Source organism: Lycium ferocissimum, chromosome 5 (genome assembly GCF_029784015.1).
Source record: "Lycium ferocissimum isolate CSIRO_LF1 chromosome 5, AGI_CSIRO_Lferr_CH_V1, whole genome shotgun sequence".
NCBI classification, from domain to species: Eukaryota; Viridiplantae; Streptophyta; class Magnoliopsida; order Solanales; family Solanaceae; genus Lycium; species Lycium ferocissimum.
Genome location: NC_081346.1, coordinates 71,363,057 through 71,385,121, shown reverse-complemented (window position 1 = coordinate 71,385,121; position 22,065 = coordinate 71,363,057). Strand labels below are relative to the sequence as shown.

At 33.3% G+C, this 22,065-nt stretch overlaps 1 protein-coding gene across 1 annotated transcript; it reads right to left on the bottom strand.

Annotated features, from left to right (window-relative positions):
- Positions 1-4,923: 4,923 nt before the first annotated feature.
- LOC132058526 (BTB/POZ domain-containing protein At5g03250-like) lies at positions 4,924-9,160 on the bottom strand. The gene is made up of 4 exons (XM_059450999.1): positions 8,735-9,160; positions 8,211-8,280; positions 6,303-7,514; positions 4,924-5,650 (listed from the first exon to the last, which is right to left on the bottom strand). Exons 1-4 carry the CDS (start codon positions 8,791-8,793, stop codon positions 5,165-5,167), a joined length of 1,827 nt encoding a protein of 608 aa, XP_059306982.1. The 5' UTR covers positions 8,794-9,160; the 3' UTR covers positions 4,924-5,164.
- Between the last annotated feature and the right edge of the window lie 12,905 nt (positions 9,161-22,065).

Here is a 22,065-nt window from a genome sequence, read left to right as displayed (position 1 = left end):
CATCTTCTTTTGAAAAAGTTTATTTGATCTTTTGTTTTGTAGTTAGCTAAGTTACAAAAATAAGTTACAAAAATAAGGAACCATGTTATTATATTTGTGCGACCAAACATGATACCAAGAATTACATTGTAATTTACGTTATGGCGAACAAACAAATCTTAACTTCAGACCTTATGGCCTGTATTTGAACTTCGGCTTTTCAAACTTCAGACCTTCGTTTATGAAGTTAGGCTTTGGCAGAACGCAACTTCAGACCTTCAAGAAGAAATAGTAGTAGTAATAGAGAAGCAGCGGCAGGTTCAGGCCGAAATTTGTCAAAACTGGCTAAACTATACATTATCATTTTTAAACAACAAATATGTTTTAGATACTGGCTACCTAGTGTCAATTTCTACGCCTAGCTAAGTAATGTGGCCACTGGCACCTAAAGCCCAATTCAACAAGGCCGAAAATGAGTCCACAAAGATATTGGGCCCCCTAATGTTAAAGACGGGTCATTTGCACTTTTGTCCCTATTTTGTGTGCAACATAATATCCACAAGTTATGTCAGCTTCCTCAAAGAACTTATGCCCCGTCTAGGCATAAGTTCGATTTTGAAGGTCAAAAAATTAAAAACCAGCCCATTTGTAGGGAAATATTTGCGAAAAGTAAATGGTGTGACCATCAGGGGAAAAAAAAAGACCCAAAAAGGCCCCATTTTGAACAAATGTCCCGAGTTGGCCATGCGTTGGCCCCCAAAAAAAAAAAGGATCAGACTTTTAAGTCGCCACTAAAAGTTCGCTGCAACAAAAGGATCAGACTTTTTGTGGCGACTAAAAGTCGCCACTAAAGGTTTGCTGCAAACTTCCGTTTATTTTTCTACCTTCTACTAGGGATTAAAAAAGAAGAACTAAATAAATAAACTAAAGTAACCATCATCGAAAACTTAACAAACTAAAATATATCAACTACAAACTAATAAAATTAGTAAGTATACATTAATAATACATTTATTAAACATAAATTACACGTTAATTATACATTCATTATACATAAATTATACATTAATTATATATTTATTATACAATAATGATACAGTTTCTATACGTATGATACATTTCTATACATATACAGTAGTGATACATATTCTATATAAAAATGATACAGTTTCTATAATATATGTATGATATATTTTTTTATACGTATGATAAGAATGATACAGTTTATATATTGTATATGTATGATATATTGTCTAGGCGTATGATACACTTTCTATACAAGAATGATACAGTTTATACATAAATTATATAACAATGATACATTTTGCTATACTTATGTATGGAATATGTATAATATGTAAATCATTAGTGTATAATCAATGTATAACTAATGTATAATATATGTATGATTAGGGAGTATACGTTGATGATAGATTTATTATACACAAATTACACAATAATGATACAAACATATGATACATTTTCTATAGATATACGGTAGGGATACATTCTATACAACAATGATACTTTTTTATACGTATGATACATTTTTGATACATTTTCTATACATAGTTGATCTTTAGTGGCGACTAAAGTCGCCACAAATAGTCCCTTTTTTGCAACGCCTTTTAGTGACGACTTTTAGTGGCGACTAAGTAGCCACAAAGGTTTTTGTTTACTCACGGGCTAGAAAATGGGTTTGGAGAAACTTGGGCCATCCGGTGGGATTAGTTTGGGCCGGATGGCCATTTATGTCTTTCCCCCAAAAATAGAAGACCAGTGTAACACCTCGTATCTTAGAACTCATGTTAGACTCGTAACGTTAGAGTTTTAGCGGAAAAATTGAAGGTTTGAATGTTTTGCGAAAATGGTTGATAGGCCTACTTCAAAGCGGTGATAACTCTTTGATTAGTTGGGAATTTGGGAAAGTACCCTCAATGAAAGTTGTAGTACATAACAATATCTTTCTAACGATATAAGGACCAGGCCAATCGAGAGATCGGAGCAAGGAGATATGATCGTCTCAATATGGCTAATAGTAAGGCGTTTAAAAGTCTTATAGAATCGGCTAAGTTTTGATACGTACGCCTTGGTCGAATTTCGTGAAAATCCGTTGGGAATTTGAGGAAACTTAAAACATGAAAGTTGTAGCCCTTTGAAATAGCTTTCCAACGGTATATTATGGGCCTTGAACAGAGCTATGTACAAAAAGTTATGCCCGTTTTACTAAAATAGTGTTCTGCCGATATACGGTGGAATATACGGGCCGTAAAAATTATACGGGCCGTATATTCAGACCGTAAAATTGGCCCAGAAAGCCCAAATCACTGGAACGAATTTACGGTAAGACATACGATCCGTAAAACTTTTACTTTCGGACGTAAATATGGCGTAAAATGGTCCGAAAATGAGCTATAAAACTTCGTTTTAAGGCTTTTTCACTTCATTCTTCACACCCCCGAAGCCCTAGAACGACCTTCTATTCTCTCCCATCATCAAGAACACTAAGGTAAGCCTACTCTAATCATTCCAAGTCAATTCTAATATATATCCTTGTAATCTAAATAAGAAATCATCATTCCTAACCTAGGATTTTCAAGAAAACCCATCTCAAGGTTCAAGAATTCAAGATTTTGGAAATCCTCTTCAAAGCTCAAGTCTTTAATTCAAGTTTTGGAGCGACTAAGGTATGTAGAGTTACTATCTACGTGTGGGAATATCATTGTTCTTCCCCACGCCTCATAATCCATAAATTATGATTCTCTACTTAAAACTAGGGTTTCTGCATACGCCCTACGATAACCTTAGGTTCATGTCCATGATTATACTATGTATGAATTGTTATAATTTCATCATTGAGTTCTTAATATTTCTTTATGATTATTGAGAATCCGTCCGTAATCCATGAAAACCCATATATCTCATTCCATGGGTTCATGCGTATTTTATGATATATTATCTTGTTTTCAAGAAAAATACTATACATGTTTTACAAGTTCATTTAAGCAAGCTATAATTTAGGATATCCGTGTACAAGCAAGTTATGATTCATGAAAACCATGTATAAGCAAGTTATGATTCATGAAAACCATGTATAAGCAAGTTATGATTCATGAAAACCATGTACAAGTTATGTTTCATGAAAACCATGGGCGGCGACAAGTGCCACTTATTTTACATGTTCGATCTTGGGAGTTGCTTTAATTACCGAGGAAAGGCTTCGGACGCCTCGAAACTACATTACAATGGATGAGGATCGCTCCATCCATGTCCCGACGATCTCTCGCCAATGAAATTTGGATCCTTTCATATTTTATTAAATCTCGTGTTCCACGGGGGCCGTAGTGTTACTCGGGCGGGGCCTTGAAGCACCGACCATGGATCGGTTATAAGTTATTGCTACTCCTACTTATGATATTTTTACCATGTTATATATATATGTATCCATGCTCGTACTCGTATTCGTATCCCGGGTTTAGGTTTCGATTCTTACCGTATTTATTCCGTATCTCGTATTATTTCTTTCATTGCTTTAGATACCGGTACATTATATCGCGTCCCTTTTTTTGCCGGGGGCACTGCATTTCACGATGCGGTCTTGATATACGGACGACACACTACGCTCGGTGGGACGATTCGTATCGGCTTATTGGTGAGCCCATCTCGTTCGGGGTTTAGTCAACTTTTGTTTTATGATTAGTTATGCATCTAAGGTATCTTTGGGCCTTATCCCGGTAAGTATATTTGCCGGTCGGACTCATGATAGAGGTTTCATAGACTAGACAAGTCGGTTATGTTATGTCGGACATTCGGAGTCGTATAACCATTTTAGCTCGTTCATATTATTCCGCACTTTTCATGTTTAAACAAGTATTTTTATTAAGTATTATGACTTCTACTACGTTTTATAAAGGCTCGTCATGCATTCACGTTAAATTTCGCTCGTGTTATGCCTCGTGATGATTCGACAAGCCATGTGGTTCGCTCGGTCGCATGCGATGGGCACGAGTGCGTGTTTCGCCCAGGCCATGGTTCGGGGCGTGACAACCAGTCCATTTGAAGGACAAACCGTGCAATTACTTCAATAAAGACTGGCTAACATCATACAGGCTACTTTTATAAATCCATTGAGTTACCAATTCAACTTATAAATTGCCTTTATCCTCTCAATGAGTAATAGCCCACAAGGCTAATTCCTAGACATTCAGATGTGAAATTCCAATAGCAACAGCTTCAATTGCCAATTGCTTAGATGTAGAAAAGGTTAGGATGTTCATTTCATTGATTTGACTTCACTTAGTTTACGATCCAAGATAGAGGTCGGGAATGAAGGTTCATTTAGTAGACAATGAGCGAACTGCAAGAACTTTCTCATATCAAGATGACAAGAAATCTAGCAGAATTTGAACTTGAAGAAATGAGCCTCTATTACATAAAGTTATTGTGTGCTAACGCCTTCTAAAGGTTTTCAAACCTAATCGGAGTTTGCTGCTCTAACCATTATCAAACTAATACCTACTCCAGGAAACCCCCCAACTCTATTACATCACATAAATACATTGTAGAAGCCTACAACTATTATTTCCTTGCATTTCTTTAACACATAGTTGACCTCTGATACTACAAAACCCATGCAGGAGAATGTTACCTTTTATTTTGTATTTTTCACAAGCAAAACAAAGTTATGTGTATGCATTTCAAGCCATTGTGCTAGGATCATTCAACATTCGCAGTGTGCAATTTTATTAACTAACTTAAATAGCCGTTTGCCTGAAGAAATAGCTGATAAATGTATAATATATGTATAACTAGTGTATAACATATGTAAATTGGATAGTGGCTATAAATATTTTTGGGCGAGCGACCAAATGTGTAACTTCCCTTTTTATTATGATATAGCGATGTATATCATTTGCTTACCTGTATAATTTCATTGCTAAAGTTTTCTATTTCCTGTAACTTGATCTCATTAGTTACGATATTCAAGAAAACATAAAGAAATTTTCACTTCCCTCCCCTCATATTCACCTTATCTTTAGTGAAAGTAGTCATATGGGGTCAAAATTTCTTATAGGAGCACTGCCTTTGGACTAATATTAGAACAAAAAGATTCAAAACTGGCTATGTAATTGACCAAACAACTACATTTCATTCATTTTCAGAAACTCCATAACACTTACTAGTCTTAGTTAATTTTTGGAACAGTTTGACATGTTGCAATTTTTGAGACAGTTTGACATGTTGCACCTTCAATAGGCTTTCCCGATTTCGAGTTAGACTGAGATTTTCTCCTGCAAAATATATTCCACCTTCTCTTTGTTTTCACCATCTTTTGGAACTCCTCCTTCATGTTGTTACACTCCTTTTCAAGCTCGGAGACACGTTCCCTCATGTCCTCAACGCTCGATCCCCTGCCCCTTGCAACATTGTCCGTGTGTTGTCCAATTGCTCCGCTAAGATTTTGCGAGTTTTCAAGATTTTCCGACACAAAGAACCATCCGGAAATTGATGTACGTAGTCGAAGCTGTTCAAAAAACAAGACTTGAACAATGACCCTTAGGGGCAGCCTCTCGTTTTGAGCAGCATGTGTGCTCGCCTCTAACGACAGCTTCTGGCAATTCATTAGTCTGCAGATTTGCTCTCTTTCAATGTCTGTCAGCCAAGGATGTGCCTGAATTTGAAATGTGTAAAATTGTATCGAACTTGTGAAAAGTATGATTTAAGATATGCACGGACAAAAGTAGTTGCTTAGGTTGCATATATAAGAATACGAATCAAATCCACTGTTATCATGCTCTAATTGGTTAGGCCAGTATTCAAGTCATAGTGTTTGTCATAGTAAACTTCTAGCTAATGAGTTTCAAAATCTTATACTTAGATCATACTAGAAAAAAACAATATCATCATAAACTAATTGGATTATCACATTTTTTCAAAGTGAAGCCATTTTATTTTTTGAACCTATGTTGTTTGGACTCTTCAAAAAATGACACCAGGTGCATGCCGGATCCGCCTAGAGTAGTACATTTTCGGAAGATCCGACACGGGTGCAATAACGTTTTTGGAGAGTCCGACCAACATAGCTCTGAATCATCAACTTTTAACAACTAGTGCAAAAGACTAATGTATTATATGACCTATACTAGACTAATGTATTAAGATCAAGAAAATTTGAAACATGTACTAATTTCAAAGACATTGAAATTGTGTATATAGATAGTATACTATACTTACTAAAACAGAGAAAAATGGCTTATACACCATAAAAATTGAACAATTTATGCATGAAAAACATGAGTTGGGATAAAAGAACCAATTGTTACCTTCAAATATATATCGATTGCACGATAGATACCATCGGAAATTGGCCTAGCATATTCTGGGACTGCAGCAGCAAGAGACTGAAATTTCGGAAACTTGAAATTAACATCAGGCGCGACCTCAGCAAGATACGAATCCACGAGATTTGCCACTCTTGTTATTGAAGCCAAAGACTGACTACTTTCCATCAATTGACTCTCTTCCATAATACATGGCGATACTGCTGCTGAAGCCTGATCTATTAACAAGAAATGATCAAGAATACGCTGAAAACAGTCGATATCATATAAAGTTTCAACCGTGTAGCCAATATTCGGTATCAACAGATCATCAAGTGTCGCCTGGTCCAACTGCAACCCGACTCTTCCCTCCAAATTTACTCGACAGGCTGGACTAGCCTGCAACATCATGGCGGTACGTAGCAGCCTGAGGAGAAATCTAGTCTCGGTTACACCTTTTTGTTTTGGTAACAACTCGACGATCTCTTCTAAAAGCACCCTTTGATCTGCCTCAGACGGAGTTGAACCTGATTTAGCGTGAGTAACGTCCTTGAAACTCGATTGCCTATTCATTAAAGGAACATATTTCTTTGCATAAAACACGAGTGCACCCGATATATTCTCAGGCCTCATGCCTCCAGCTTCAACGGCCTGAATCAAACGTTTGTATAAAGGTAAGCTGAGGAACGACACATCTTCGTACCACCAATCATCAGTCATCGGTTGTGACTTATTCATTCCAGTGCTTATACCGTTCCATACATCAGCACCCGTTGTGTTATCATTACCATTCTCCATAACAGGCCAATTAAGTAATTTTGAATCGCTACAAGCTTTCATCGCTAATGACTTTATGCAACGCGACACAATGTGAAGCTCTTCAGCATATGACAATACTTCTTCACAAGTTTCTAATGCTTTTATTGTGTCTGTCCAATTCGCGAAAACTTCGTTGAGAAAAGCCTCGGTTTGGGATACCAGATTTCCTTCACCATATTCATTTGTCATTTGTAAATACTCAGATGCACATCTAAGGGTCACTACATTAAGAGGAGTAAGTTCAAATCTAACACCATAACAGAATTTGGCTACTAGTTCAAATGCTTTAGCTCCACCAGGTATGTCACTAAGCTGAAGAATGCATACTGATCCATCCTCTTTTGTTGATTCACTCATGAGCTTTTCTAGTAGTCCACTCCTTGAAAGCAAAGGAAACTGCACCACATTTAAATATCATCTTGTATGCAGTGTTTTTAAAAGCGAAAAGCGAAAAAAGAAAAACGACAAAGGTTGTTGGGGCTTGAAGTGAACACCGAGAAGTGAAGCGCGAGCTTCTTTGAAGCTATGTTGCTCGGACTTTTAAAAAACGTCGACATGTGCGTGTCAGATCCTCCAAAAGTAGTGCATTTTTTGAGGATCTGATACGGGTGCAACATAATTTTTGGAGAGTCTGAGCAACAGAACTTTGAAGTAAAGCTCACAATCATATAATTTTTTTTTAAAAACTACTATATTTGAATGAATTTTTAGTACTATAAGAATCAATTTACGATTAAAATAACTAATCTCAACATTCAATATACGATAATATTGATATTAATCCAACTTCTCAAAGTTGAGATTCAAAGAGCCGACTGTTTCTTGTTAGGATTTTTGCAAAGTTATTGTTTGAAGCACACGTTTCTCTTAAGAGCACATTTCTCTAAGTAATCACGTTACATGTTATGAGACGAAGTGATGGCTTTTAATAACATTGTTGGTGTGAACCATAAGATTAGGAAAAAGAAGAATTGAAACAAGTATATATATGCAGATTAGTGGAATGGCCTAAGGTGCATTAGCAAAAAAGATACTAACATAGCACCGTAAATACTAAATTGAACTTAAAAAATAAGCAGTGAAAAAGTGTACCTTGTGTAGATAAAAGGACATTTCTCCAATTTCAATTGTAATGTCACTTGGAAGTCCTGACTTACAACGCCTGAACAAAGATTATGCATAAGCTTAAAATAATTTCATTTTTGAAGTTAGATAAATCTACTGGAGGAAAAAAAAAAAAAGAAAAAAAAGGGCGTTTCCACAAATTATCAGAAACTATTTGATAGGGAGGTATTTGACAACTTATTTTTTACTAAGTAGTATCACATATTCAAAACCAACTGCCCCTAAGCTTTCATTCTTCAAATGAAATATATGAAAGTTAAATAATGTGTTGTGGGGTTAATGGATAGAGAGCTTCCATTATTACAATCTTTAAAACATTGAAAGGATTAATCAAACATCTAATCTTATATCTTTGTCCACTAATCAGCTAATACAAATGTGAGATCAATTTTTTTTTTTTTTCCAATGGATAGGGTAACATATTAGCTATAACCAAGAATGCAAAAGGTACCATACTAATACGTAAAAAATAAAAAAATAAAAAAAGTTACCATGCCTGGCCTTCACAGCAGAAGGCTTCGGACTTAGAACCCAGCTTTAGAAGAGCCATTAATTTATCTCTCTTAGGAAAGTAATTACACTAATGAAGTGACATGTAGACTACTTTAGTTGCATAAAACTAACATAAAAATATAGGAAAAATTATGTATAAATAAGGAGACGGGAATTAGAGTATTTGGTGTAGGTTTGCAAGTAGCAGTAGTGAAGTTTTATCCTCATTTTTTTTTTTTTTTTTTTTTTACCACAGTGAAGTTTTAAGTGAGTACCGAGTCTAAAGGGAAAAAAATCAGTTACAACTGTCCTCTCTTTCCCCGTATTACTCGATCGGTGTGGATTCAGTCTACACTAGTGGCGGCAAAATTAGTCATTTTTAGTAGGAAACTCACGTAAATATATCCTTCGGCCAATTAATATACCATGGCTAAAGTATATATTATTTATACACTTCGGTTATATATGTCGTAATAGGCATGTGTATTATATGTATAAATATGTATAGTATATGTTTATTTAGTGTAAACTATACACTGTGTACATATTTTATAAGTAAGATGACCGAATAGTATTCGACTGTAATTTTCCCATTTTAGTAATTATCCGATTCATCCAAGCTTAAATGGGTTAATTTATGGGGGAAATTAAGTGGGATGAGCCTGTATAATTTTTGCCTGAACTCGAACTTCAGTCATATCAAATTTCTGAAGTAAAGCTTTGTTAAGATCAATTTCATAAATGGACTGATATGTTAGGCCGAAGTACATATATCTAATTTTGGTATCATTATTTAAGTTATGTCCTAAATTCATAAAATTTTGCATGTTTACCTATGTTGGGACAACTTTAGAAATGCAGTTTATGAAATTGATCCAACATTTTTGAAGTTGTTCCCACATAGGTAAACGTGCAAAATTTTATAAATTTAGGACATAACTTAAATAATGACAGCCTAATATATCAGTCCATTTAGCTTCAAGGGAAAGGGCAATTCGCAGGAATGTCTTTATTTTGGGGTGGTCTTTAATTTTTGGCCTTCGCTAGAACCCTTTGGTTTTGGCTCGAACCCCCGCTTAGTCAAAAATTTTAAAAAAAAATTCTCAAGGTAGAGTTTGATTCGCATGGCAGAGTTTTCTCTACCTTTAGGCAGAATTTTGCTACCTTCAGGTAGAGTTTTGCCTTCAGGCATGCCAAAACTCTGGCTTGCGAAATTGTCTTTTTTTTTTTTTTTTTTTTTTATTTTTATTTTTATTGAGCTAGGTTCGAACCCCAAATCTCATGGTATTAGGCAAAATGGACAAAAATTAAATACCACTGCACTCCGCACAAAAAATCATTTTTTTGCGCGGATTGCCCTTCTTTTGGGGTGGTCTTTAAATTTTGCCCTCAATTTTGCCCTCATGGTCTTTAAGTTTTGCCCTTCGCTTGGAAAGGTGGGCGAATACATGAAGTTCTAGGTTCAAACCGCCCGCTCGAGCATAAAATAAAAAAATAATTTTGCAAGGGGGGCAGGACTGGGGATGTATGGGATCCGGCATACAATCTTTAAGGAAAAGTTAAAGTTATGCCGGATCCGGCATAACTAAAAGTCTGCCCATAAGGCGAAATTTTTCTAAGACATAGTTTAGTTATGCCTTATGGGGCGTAATTTTAGTTAAGACATAACAAAATTATGCCTCATAAAAAGAACTTTCCTTAAGGCATAGACTTTGCCTTATAAGGCAAAGTTTAAGTTATGCCTTAAGGAAAAGTTCCGCTTATGTGTAAAAGACACTTTTTAGTTAAGGCATAACTAAAAGTTTACCTAAAAAAATATATATATATATATATATAGCCTCGAAGGCAAAGTACCAGGGCATAGCAAAATTTAAACTTTACCTTATAAGACAAATTTTTAGTTATGCCTTAACTTTTAGTTGTTTACCTTGAAAAGTACGTTAAGGCATTAAAAAAAATATATATATATATATATATATATATATATATATATATATATATATATATATATATATATATGTCCTAATTTTATTTATTTAAGTCAATTTTTTGTTTTTTGTTTTTAAAGTCTACTTTTCAAAAGCTATTGAGGCGAGGACTTTTAGTCCTTAAACATAACTTTTTAATTAATTACTTTTAGTCCTAATCTTATTTATTTATGCCAATTTTTTTGTTTTTGTTTTTAAAGTCTACTTTTCAAAAGCTATCGAACCTCCTACCTATTTTTCAGGCAAATTTTCGATTGGTGCTATGCCTTTGAGCCCAAAAATTTCACACCTTATTCTTGGGAGCGTTTCTCCATACTTTTAGTTATGTTTTATGGGGCACACTTTTAGTTAAGTATTTGCATTAACTATGTATAGATTATTTATTTAGAATTAAATAACTTGAAGAAAATTAGGATACAAAGTTATAAAAAAAAAAAAAAAAAATGGAAAAATATATATATATATATATATATATATATATACTTCAACACAAATATATATATATATATATATATATATATATATATATATATATATATATATACTAAAAGTTTAGTTAAACTCTAATTTTTTTTTTTTTTAAAATTTTTGAGCGAGCGGGGGTTTGAACCGGAATTTATGAGTTTTAGCCGAAGGGCAAATTTAAAAACGAAATTTAAATACTGCACCCCCAAAGAAGGCAAAATTTGCAATTTTTTTTAAATTTTTGACTGTTGTTTTTAGTCAAGTTCCATAACTCGTTATTTGTTTTTTTTCTAACCCAGTAGGGCAAACTATGGGTTTTTAAATTTTTGCGAAGGGCAAAATTTAAAGACCACAAATATGAGGGCTTTGTTAATTTACACATTTATACGGGCCACCCCAAAGATAGACTTGGCAAAGTTAAATAACTTTGATAATTCCTTCACAGTTATGCGGTGGGGCAATTCTCGCAGAATTGCCCACAAAAATAAGTATGCCGGTCCCAGATGAAAAAATCGTAGGGGAAATGTCATTTGGGCTTCAAACAATTGGGGCGAGGCCTGTTGTTTTTAGTCAAGTTCCATAACTCGTTATTTGTTTTTTTTTCTACATGTACTAGTACTTCTTTTCAAACTAAAAATTTTAACATATTTTTCTAGGAAAAAAAAAGCAGTTTCAAGGGTATGATTTGCTGGAACTAACACAATGATCTGCAAAAAAAATTGTATCAAAAAGTAATTTGTTCACACAAATTGTCTCCAATATTTTTTGCTCAAACAGCTTTTCAAAATCTAAATTTCCAATAGTAAACCAAATCCAATTCCAGATCCCCCTAGGATTTGTATTAGTTTTAGTCTCTAACTTTGTAATCTAACAACGTTTTATGATTTTAACCAACGATAATCTAACAACGAAAAATATATATATATATATATATATATATATATATATATATATATATATATATATATATATATTTGTTTGTAGAATATAACCAAGTTGAGATATGCATAAAAAATCAGTGTGCTTACACCCTTAACATTCAGTCAAGTCATTGTAATGTGTTTTTTAAGAATGACATTAATTAATTTTGTTTTTATCTCTCACACTTCTTGAGCTCAAAGGTGGACCTATTCTTATATCAAAATAGGATCAAATGTTCAACTACCTATATTTTTTTAATACTTTTTGTTTTCTCTCTATGACCCATATCCTTTTTATAACTTTAAACTAAAATATATTATCTAATATTTAATTAGTTTGGAGATTTGATTAAAATTACAAGGAAATCATGCACCAGTTGACGAGGCCATAGCAATGATGTCACATACACACCAAAACTTAAAATTCTTGATGACAACATCATTAATTTAGGCCAACTAAGGATAACCAAAGTCTTTATTCTACTCATTTTCTTTAAATAATTTTGCAAAACATGGGTCCAATCCACGCATTCTATACGTGTATTTGCATTCTACGAAAAGAATTGGGTTTTTAGTTCTTTACAAAAATATTTTTTAACTTTATTTGTTTTATAAGATTTTTATTTTTCCACATAAGAATTTTAAAATAATATAAAATATATCTTTACATAAAAAAACTTATGTTCACGCATTTCCTCCCTTTTTGTCCCTCTTTACTTCTTCTTTCAATATGTTACTATTTTGGTTTTGTTTATACTTTATACTAATTCCTTTTCAACGAATTGGATGAGTACTAGCGCAAGTCTCTCTTAACATCAACATCTAACTATCAACGTCGATACTTAAAACTAAATTTAATAATTCAAATTGCTCTTCTTTCACATCATTTTTTTTTTCTATATTCTAAATTGCTCTTCTTTCACATCATTTTTTTTTTCTAAATTTTTACTTCTATACATTGATATTGCAAATAAATTTTTATACTATCGAATTAGGTAAAACTATATATTTATGTAATGTTCAAGATAAGTAAAATGAATAACATGAAAAATAAACCAGACAATCCTATACTACTATAATTTATTATATTATAATGATAGTGTAAAATTCTTTATATTATAAATGTATATAAATTTAAATCCTAAAATGAATACAAAACAAGTTTTTCCACACTTCCCTTCTACCGCCGAGGGGTATCATGGGCATGGATTGGTCTACCTTATATGTGCGTAAATATTTGATTATGAATTCAATTGATGTTGTATATATAATTGAAGGTCGCCATAAAAACTCATAAACTTTAAATATTGGCCCGTCTCTAATATAATCATGAAATTGATAAGATCTTTTCACCTTTAACGGGATATCTTGAATTCCCTCCCTTGAAACAAAGAACTTCTAATGGAAAATACCTCCTCTTTGAATGCAGTTTACGCAATCTGAATTTGGAATAGTCGGTGAGTGAATCCCTAATATAAAACTTAGGTTTTACTAACTTATAGTGTCTTTCTAATGGGAAAATGAGAGCGGAGACCGGGGGCGGGGGCGTGGGGAGTACCAAAACGACAGAGATTCTGAAAGACAGTCGTTGGATTTTTAACTAATATGAGTGGCCAAATTAAAGGGGTATACGTCAATATATACACCATCAACCTAACAATTCACGACAAGTGTTTCTTACTTTTGTCAAATAGTTTAGTACTAATAAATATGGGCCAGTGTACCCCTCTCTAATCAATTCTATGACAAGACTTTTTCCTTCAGGCTTGACACATAATTCTCACTATTGAAAATAATATCTTACGATTATTTCAAACAAGTATGGAGTATTTATTTATCAATCTAATTAGTATTACGATTTCAAATTTGTAACACAGAATTTAAAATTTTAAAATGCAAGTTTACAGAGTATTTTTAGTGAAGTAACAATTTTCACCTTTTTTTTTTTTTTCCTAGTGAAATACGTGATTGTAACAGTTTACTTTAAGTATCTTCTTTTAACTTGAAATTCAAATACTTTTATCTTCAAATTTTAGTCGAATCATGTCCAAACGCCTATCGATGTTATGGTACAACAGTACAAGTGGTTAGTGTAACAACTAATCTTTCGTTCCTGAAAATAATAATCAAGACAAGAAAAATAGCGACAAAGAGTAATATTTGATTTCAAGAATTTGTGCGGGGGTTACAATCTTTATGAAATCTTAAATAAAAAGATGTAATCCTGTTATTCTTATCCTCACGATACGACCGTCAATCAAGGGCTTTGCTTGTTCTTGAATGGACGAATTACTTGTTGTTGAGACTTCACTACGAGTGCGGAGCCGAGCTTTAATCATAAACGTAGAGGTATGGAAACTTGCGGCTCACCAGTTGGAGCGAAGACTTCTTAGTATGCGGAAGACTTGCGGCTGAGAGCTTCTCTATATATTTTTCTTCTTTTTGATGCCTTTTGGCCTTATGAAGACCCCTATTTATAGTTGTAGGGGAGAGTTAGGGTATGTATATGATTGGTTGAACCATCTCATTTGAACACGTTTGATTGGTTCTTCTATTGACTTGGCATCTTTGCGTCACTTATGCACGTGGCACGATTTATTGGTCCTTGATTGACTTGGCGTGCATTTTGATCTTGGACCTTGGGCTAATAGAGAAGTTCATGCGAAGTGAAGTCGAAGAGATATATTGAATGTGTCTTTCAATTAAATCCATACATGTTGGACTTAAGCAATAAATCCGATGATGTTAGCTCATAATATTTGTTTGGACCAACACATCTCAAATTTAGAATACGGTCCAAATTAATTTGTGGATTTAAGTCCGACTAAATTTCAGTGTCTACAGTTAGTATGTTGAATCCGTTTTTGATCCATTCACAATATATAGTAGTATGATATAAACATAGACACGTTTTAATTACCCATATAAGCTACTTCACTTTATAACTCAAAAGGATTTAAATTACACGATATTGAAAGGCATTTGAAGGACGTTTTCTAAATTTGCTCAATGTCCGACACGAACTTTATTAAGTTTTGATGTTTTATGCAATTAATTAATATATACCTAGTTATCCAGCTGACAAAAGTTTTTGCCTCTTTTCTTTCCAAGGGGCATTGATTTCTTTGATAGCAAATTCTGGAGGAATTTGATTCATAATTTGACCAGAGTACAAGGCCTTTTTCAGAGTAGAGATATTTGATTTTTTCAGAAAAGTGAATATATTATCACTCTTTTTCATCTTTAGCTAAAATTCCATGGACTTTAATAGGCTGGGTATACCACTAAATATCGTGGTGGGATGATAAATATTTTCGCCAATTAATCCTAAATCTCATATTCATTTTAAAAAATTATATATATATATATATATATATATATATATATATATATATATATATATATATATATATAACTTATTGTGTCTACTCAAAAGGCTAGTATCTAAACCCCATAAACTTCAACTTTCGATATGTTCTTGAGTACGGTTCGAGTCCAAATTAATTGATTCCACCCCTCAAAGTGGGCTATGTCAGTGAATCACAAATAATATAGTATATTAAATATGGATATCAAAAAAATTAATGGGCATGCGTATACTTTTCCAATATTTCAAAGAAAGCATTGACCATCTTCACGTTTATTTTCTTTTTCATACTAACACTCATTAATTATTTAAGACTTTCAAAAAGCAAAAGAAGAGAACATTTTTGACGTAACTCAGGGTTCCCTTTAGTTTCTTTTTCGTTACTTTTGAGGACAAGCCGTGGGTAATAACTTCATCTTTCGAATGATTCTGCTTTTTCTAGTACTGATTTATTTTCTTTTGTCGCATTATGTCTCACATGAAATTTCATCTAAAAAGTAATGATCACTGCCTTGTAATTTCGTGTTATTTAATTTTAAGCTCAGAATACATATGATTTACTTAAAAATGGAACAAAAACACAGTGTATTTGTGGGTTATTAATTAATATATACCTAGTTAAGATCGGAAGATTTGTTTTTGAATTGACTCTTTTCTTTCCAAAATAGGGCTTGATTTCTTGTGTAGGGATGGTTCTGAAATACATCTGTACATCCATTAGAAAAATGTCATCTTTATCTTAATCTATAATATATTATTCCAATCTAGTTATCCTCAACAAAATATCTAAGTGTTTTTTCTAGATATTTCCTAATACAATATATATCAAAGATATTACATTATAACTTTCTAGAAATTCTTCTAAATATCTATGATATTTATTCTTCCAAAAAATTAACTTTAATTTTTCACACTCCCCCTTAAAGTAATTTTTTGGAAGCTATCATATTGTCGCACTCGGACGAAGCTTTTGGACGTGCAAGATCTTAGCAATGTTTTCGTGACACTTCTTCCTTCTTCAAATGATGATGGTTTTCCACTGATAATTGGGCCTCCAAAGAAACATGAATACGTCTTGATAACATTTTCATCTCTCGTAGCGGGCAAACTTGCCTCTATTTCTTTTTGGCCTTTGCGAACCACGTGAATCATCTTCATGTCAAATTCTTGAGTTTCCGTTTTCTCTTACTCTTTTTGTGTTATCTTTAGAAACAAAATTCCGATGGACCATGAATTTCCTTCAAGCCTCAATACCAACACAAGATCCACCGCAGATTCCCTTTCGTATAAATTGTTTGGCTAAATATCCAAAAATCATACCATTTTTATCTCCATCTAAAATTAAGCATTCATTATATATATTTGCTTCTAGTATATAGTAATTGACCTTGATATGTCGAAATTGACCGGAGACTTCAACTTTCGTTATATCTCCCTCAATGCTTTGTCCGAAATCGTCGCCATTGATATATATATGTTCTATACATCCTTCACTATATATTATAATCTCGTTGATTTCCTCGCAGTTGCCACCACATCACCAAGATCAAACGTTTTCGAATTTTGTTGCTTCTTGTTGATGACACCTCGATCCTTCCTTCTCCACGTGATGGACCGTATTATCTGGTCACAATGACATCACAACCATTGTTTTCTTGGAAGTTGAAAAACTTGGATTCATCTTCGAGATGGTGCCACATCCCGAATCCACGATCCTTTTTCGAAATTAAGAGAAGCCAAGGCATCTACCTCGAGTCTCGGTATGAAGCACCTCCCGCCTTCTTCTTCAGGAGCTCTCTTAGTTTGATCCATGTTGCTTTCCTTGGCTCGGCAAAATCTTTTTATGTGTCCTACTTCACCACATCGATAACATTTAATAGTCTTCTTGCCATTATTAGAGGGCTATCTTCCTTCGTCTTGGCGAGCTTGGCCCTAGCAAATTGAGAATGTGTCATCTCTCTTGAGCTACTTTGCTTTGGTCTTCCTTTAAATTCTCTTGTAAGCTACAACCATTTCCTTCCTTCTTTGATAGACACACTGAAAGAAGTCACAAAAAAACTTAATGGTTGTTGAATGCGATGTATACTTTTCCAATATTTCAAGATAGCCTCATCCGTATTTAATAAAGAGATCTCTCGAACATTTCTTAATCCTCAAAAAGACCATCTTGTTCACGTTTATTTTCTTTTTCATCCTTCTAACACTCATTAATTATTTAAGACTTTCAAAAAGCAAAAAAGAGGACTTGTGTATTTTGACAACATAACTCAGGGTTCCATGTCTTTAGTTTCTTTTTCCATCCCAGTTAACACGACCGCTTTTAGAGAAACCACAAGCCGTCTTGAAATAAAATCCGAAGTAATAACTTCATCTTTCGAAAAGTGAGAAACCTTCTGCTTTTTTTAACTAAAGAAAGACTGAAAGGAAAAGTTTATTTTCTTTTGTAGTATTAGCTTACATTATGTCTCACATGAAATTTCATCCATTAAAAATCTAGTCATCTTTATCTCCTACTGCCTTGTAATTTCGTGTTATTTAATTTTAAGCTCAATATATATCAAAGATATTACATTATAACTTACTTAAAAATGATATTTATTCTTCCAAAAAATTAACTTTAATTTTTCACAGTATTTGGTCTTTTGATACAATGACAATTAAGATAATTTGGTGTTTGTTGATGCTTGGATGTGTAATTAAATAGAAAAAGAAGAACTAATAATTATTTACACTTTCAGTATATAAATTAAAATCTTTAGATGATATAAGGATTGTGAGATAAAATTAGATAATACCCATGTTTTAATTGCGAGGTCGGATCATCGTATTAAAATATGAGATTACAACTGATCAGCAAATTTTAAGGAGGCTTTCTTTTGTAATATTTTTTGGATAATCTAATAATATATAAAATTTCTTACACAAACAAATTGTATGTTAAACTCTGCTGCTAAATGTCAATGCATTGGAATGGTTAATATAGAGGGACAAATATGATCTCTAATACAACTTCTAAACCAAATGATAAATAACTTCTAAAAAGTTAAACTCTAATAAGAATAAGGAAAATGTTGGTCCCATCATCATAATAATGTTGTTGTTCTCCTAACAAATGTGTGTCTTTGCCTGCAAAAACCAACTAGTTAAATTAAAGTCTTTGAGAAATAATTAAGTAGGTTTAATAGAAAAGCTTTGCCATTAAACCTTGCATTAATGCAAGTGGATGCCTGTTTCTAACTTTTTTTGTACTACTTTTATCTAGTTACATGCTGATCAGTAAGAGTGGTATATATGTTTTTCAATCATGGATCGAGTTAGGAGTTATTTTGGGCGAGCTTAATTACCTATATACAAGCACATGATGCTAGATAGCTACTATATATATACATAGCGTTTAAAAACAAAAAACTAGCTTGTTTATTTAATTAAATTATGATGACACACAAATAACTTGTTGTATTCTTGAGTGCATATGAGCAGTAAAATTAACTAATTAACATGGCCCTTTTTTAATGCTTTAATGTTGCTGTTTATAGTTGCTTATAATTAAAATGTATAGACCCTACAATACAATATGAAAAGTGCGTAAAATTGTAGAAATTAAATGCAAATGCGAGTTGATTAAAGTGAGCATTTATATTAGACCCTACAATACAACTTGCATGCTAGATGCTGGGCTGTTCAGTGGGTTCATTATTGCTTTCGATTCGAACTATATGTATATGTATGAAAATAAAATTAAACATACACATATATAGATAATAAAATTATATTTTTTCTGGATCCACAGACTCTATTTACTAAATCTAACAGCCTTGCCCGACAAAAATCCTATAGTTTGGAGGATCAAAAGCCCTGATTGTTGTGTTCTCCACACAAGTAGCTTTTTTCTTGAGGGACTGCACTTAATTTAAAAAGAAAAAAGAGAAAAAAAGGAGAAAGGAAATGCAATGATTAGGGTGGTAAAATTAGCTCATGAAAATATACTTCGCCCAACCCGAAAGTTATTTTGGGCGGATTAATGACCCACTTATTTTACCCCATCCAATTCAGCTCATTTACGAGTTGGGTTGATATGTAGCCCAAATTAACCATGAGAAACCTTGTCAAAATATTTTTAAAAGATATTTTTGTTTGATATGTTATATATAGTCATACTAAAGAAAACAAAATTATTAGATAGCTAAATAAATTATAAGAAAACAAACAAAGAAATTAAAATTTAGTAAGAGTTGGGTAAGTTCAGTTATGACCCACTACTTGGCCCATTTCATCCCAATGACTATTTCTATCCAAGTAACATCTTGGCCGAATCCTCATCAATCTATTTTGACCCGCCCAAATTCAGTCCAACTTGCGCGTTTGAGACCCCTAACAATGATAGGTACAACGGTGGAGCTAGAGCAGGAGGGGGTTCATCACCTGAGTTCCCCTCACAGGAAAAATCACACTATATAGAAAGATAATTTCTTTATGTGTATATAGCAGATGATGAACCTTTGGTGAAAATTCTGTTTTTGTCACTATTTGAATTAGGTTTCATTTTTTTTTATTTTTTTTGAATTAGGTTTCATTTTTTTTCTTTTATTTTATTTTGGCGAAGCAATTAAAAGCTAGTATAGGCTATCAATAGAAACCATCATGTGGTGTCTTTCTTGGTGGCTAATGTAACACTTGAATTGTCTTTTAGGTACATATAATATGTGATGTGGAGTTGTTAGCTGTCTGTATGGCAAAGGCTGAGTGTAGACAAGTTAGTCGTGGGGTGTATCAAGCACTTGAAAGACAAAACCCACCAACATCTTGAAATGGACCATTTTTTTCTTTATTTTTGCATTAACTCAGAAATTACTACTACAACACAGTACAATGGGAAGTAGGCCTTGAGTTGTAAAGAGGTTAGGGGAAGAGCATGTCCCATGCATCTTTTTGCCTTTTTTTAACTTTTTTATTCGATGCAAGTGCGGAGTTACTGTATTAGATATGAGATTCGGGCGAATAGTTTTTACTTAGATCCTCTGTTTACAATAGAAAATCAATCGAATATGTATAAATATTTAATTGTGAAATCGCAGTAACTAAAACGAGTAATTGATTTTGTAGCATGTTTAGAACCTATAAACTTTAAATCCTGACTTCCCTTTTGATGGTACGGAATGTAGGTAGGAAAAGAGCTAAGAGTTTCAACTCAATCCCTGTTGTCGTAAAATTATATTGTACAAATAGAGTAAAAATCCATTTCTCGTATACATACAAAATGGTTGAGTTTCGTTGACATACGGTAAGTTCTATGGTGTACGATCCTATATTACAGTTTGCTTAACATATGTTTTAGGTTACAAATTCAAATCTTTGGAATGACATTCTTACTCGTTTTTAATCCTTTTATTAGAGTTTCTGATTCCGTCATTGATTGTAGCTTAGGGGTGGATTTAGGGGGTGCAAAGAGTTCATTTGAAACCTCTTCGCCGGGAAAATTACATGATATATATCAAGTCAAAAATTATTTTCTTATGTATATATAATAGATATTCAATCTCTTTGATTCTTTATGTGTGTATTTTCTTATATTTTGAATTTTGTAGTGAAAAATTATGGCTCCATCACGTATGGTAGGGTCAGTTTGCAGAGACATATATAATATGGATATGGTTCAAGTGTCTCATTCTGGGTGCTCCTTAGCTAGCTGCAGGAATACTCAGAAAGAAGGTGGACATAGTTTCATAGCATAATAATGTCTTGCAACCAGACTGTTGGCATGGTCTTTTACACTCCTCTCTAGTCAGGTCTTAATCATGACTTAGAATATTAGTCTGCTTCTTTGTTTCTCATTGAATATAATATGTACAGCTCTCTTTATATGTTTTTGTACATGTGAGTGTTGCCGACTTGTATATATGGAGTATATACATATATATTGACACGGTCCATAATCACATGAATCTAACCTTTGGTTTGAAAGCAACGAGTCACGTAACATCATGTTCTATAGGCACTACCACCTAGAATTGTGCTGGACGTATAGAATCCCTCCACTTTTAATAAGAGATTTATAAGTTCTATGAATGAAACAAATGCTAGTGATGAGCGCTTTTCCTTTAAAGTACATACACGACGTCAATTTAGATTAGTTAGAGGCCCAAATTAAGTGAGTACTTGATACCAGAAAAAAAAAAATCTATAAGAAGACTTAATTGTAGCTTAACCAATTAACTATTTTTTGGTCCCTAACAATTAAGCCCTTCTTTTATTATATGGGGACGACCGATCACTACGCAGCCTGCTTAGCTTGGATAATAGATAGGGAACATGACCAGTTAATTTGATGGTGTAATAAGAAGCTTTTGAACGAATTAATTCCTCATTAGTATGCAGATAGAAACACATGGGGTATGTTAATCAACATTATTATTAGACGTCGTTGGTTATGGTATTGGGGCAATTATAATCCTAGCATAAATCTCGCATAGGATTATAGCGTGTTTGGCTGGCCGCATAAGAAAAAAATAACTTTGCCACATAATTAATGTAACGTTTGGTTGGCGGAGGATCTTACTACTTAATTAGATGTTTTCAACAGTTATTTACTC

Coding starts and splice junctions, on each gene's coding strand:
- LOC132058526 (XM_059450999.1), bottom strand. CDS start 8,793: ATGGCTCTTCTAAAGCTGGGTTCTAAGTCCGAAGCCTTCTGCTGTGAA. Junction 7,515..8,210: donor TGTCCTTTTATCTACACAAG/GTACACTTTTTC, acceptor AATGTGGTGCAG/TTTCCTTTGCTTTCAAGGAG. Junction 5,651..6,302: donor CAATCGATATATATTTGAAG/GTAACAATTGGT, acceptor TTTCAAATTCAG/GCACATCCTTGGCTGACAGA.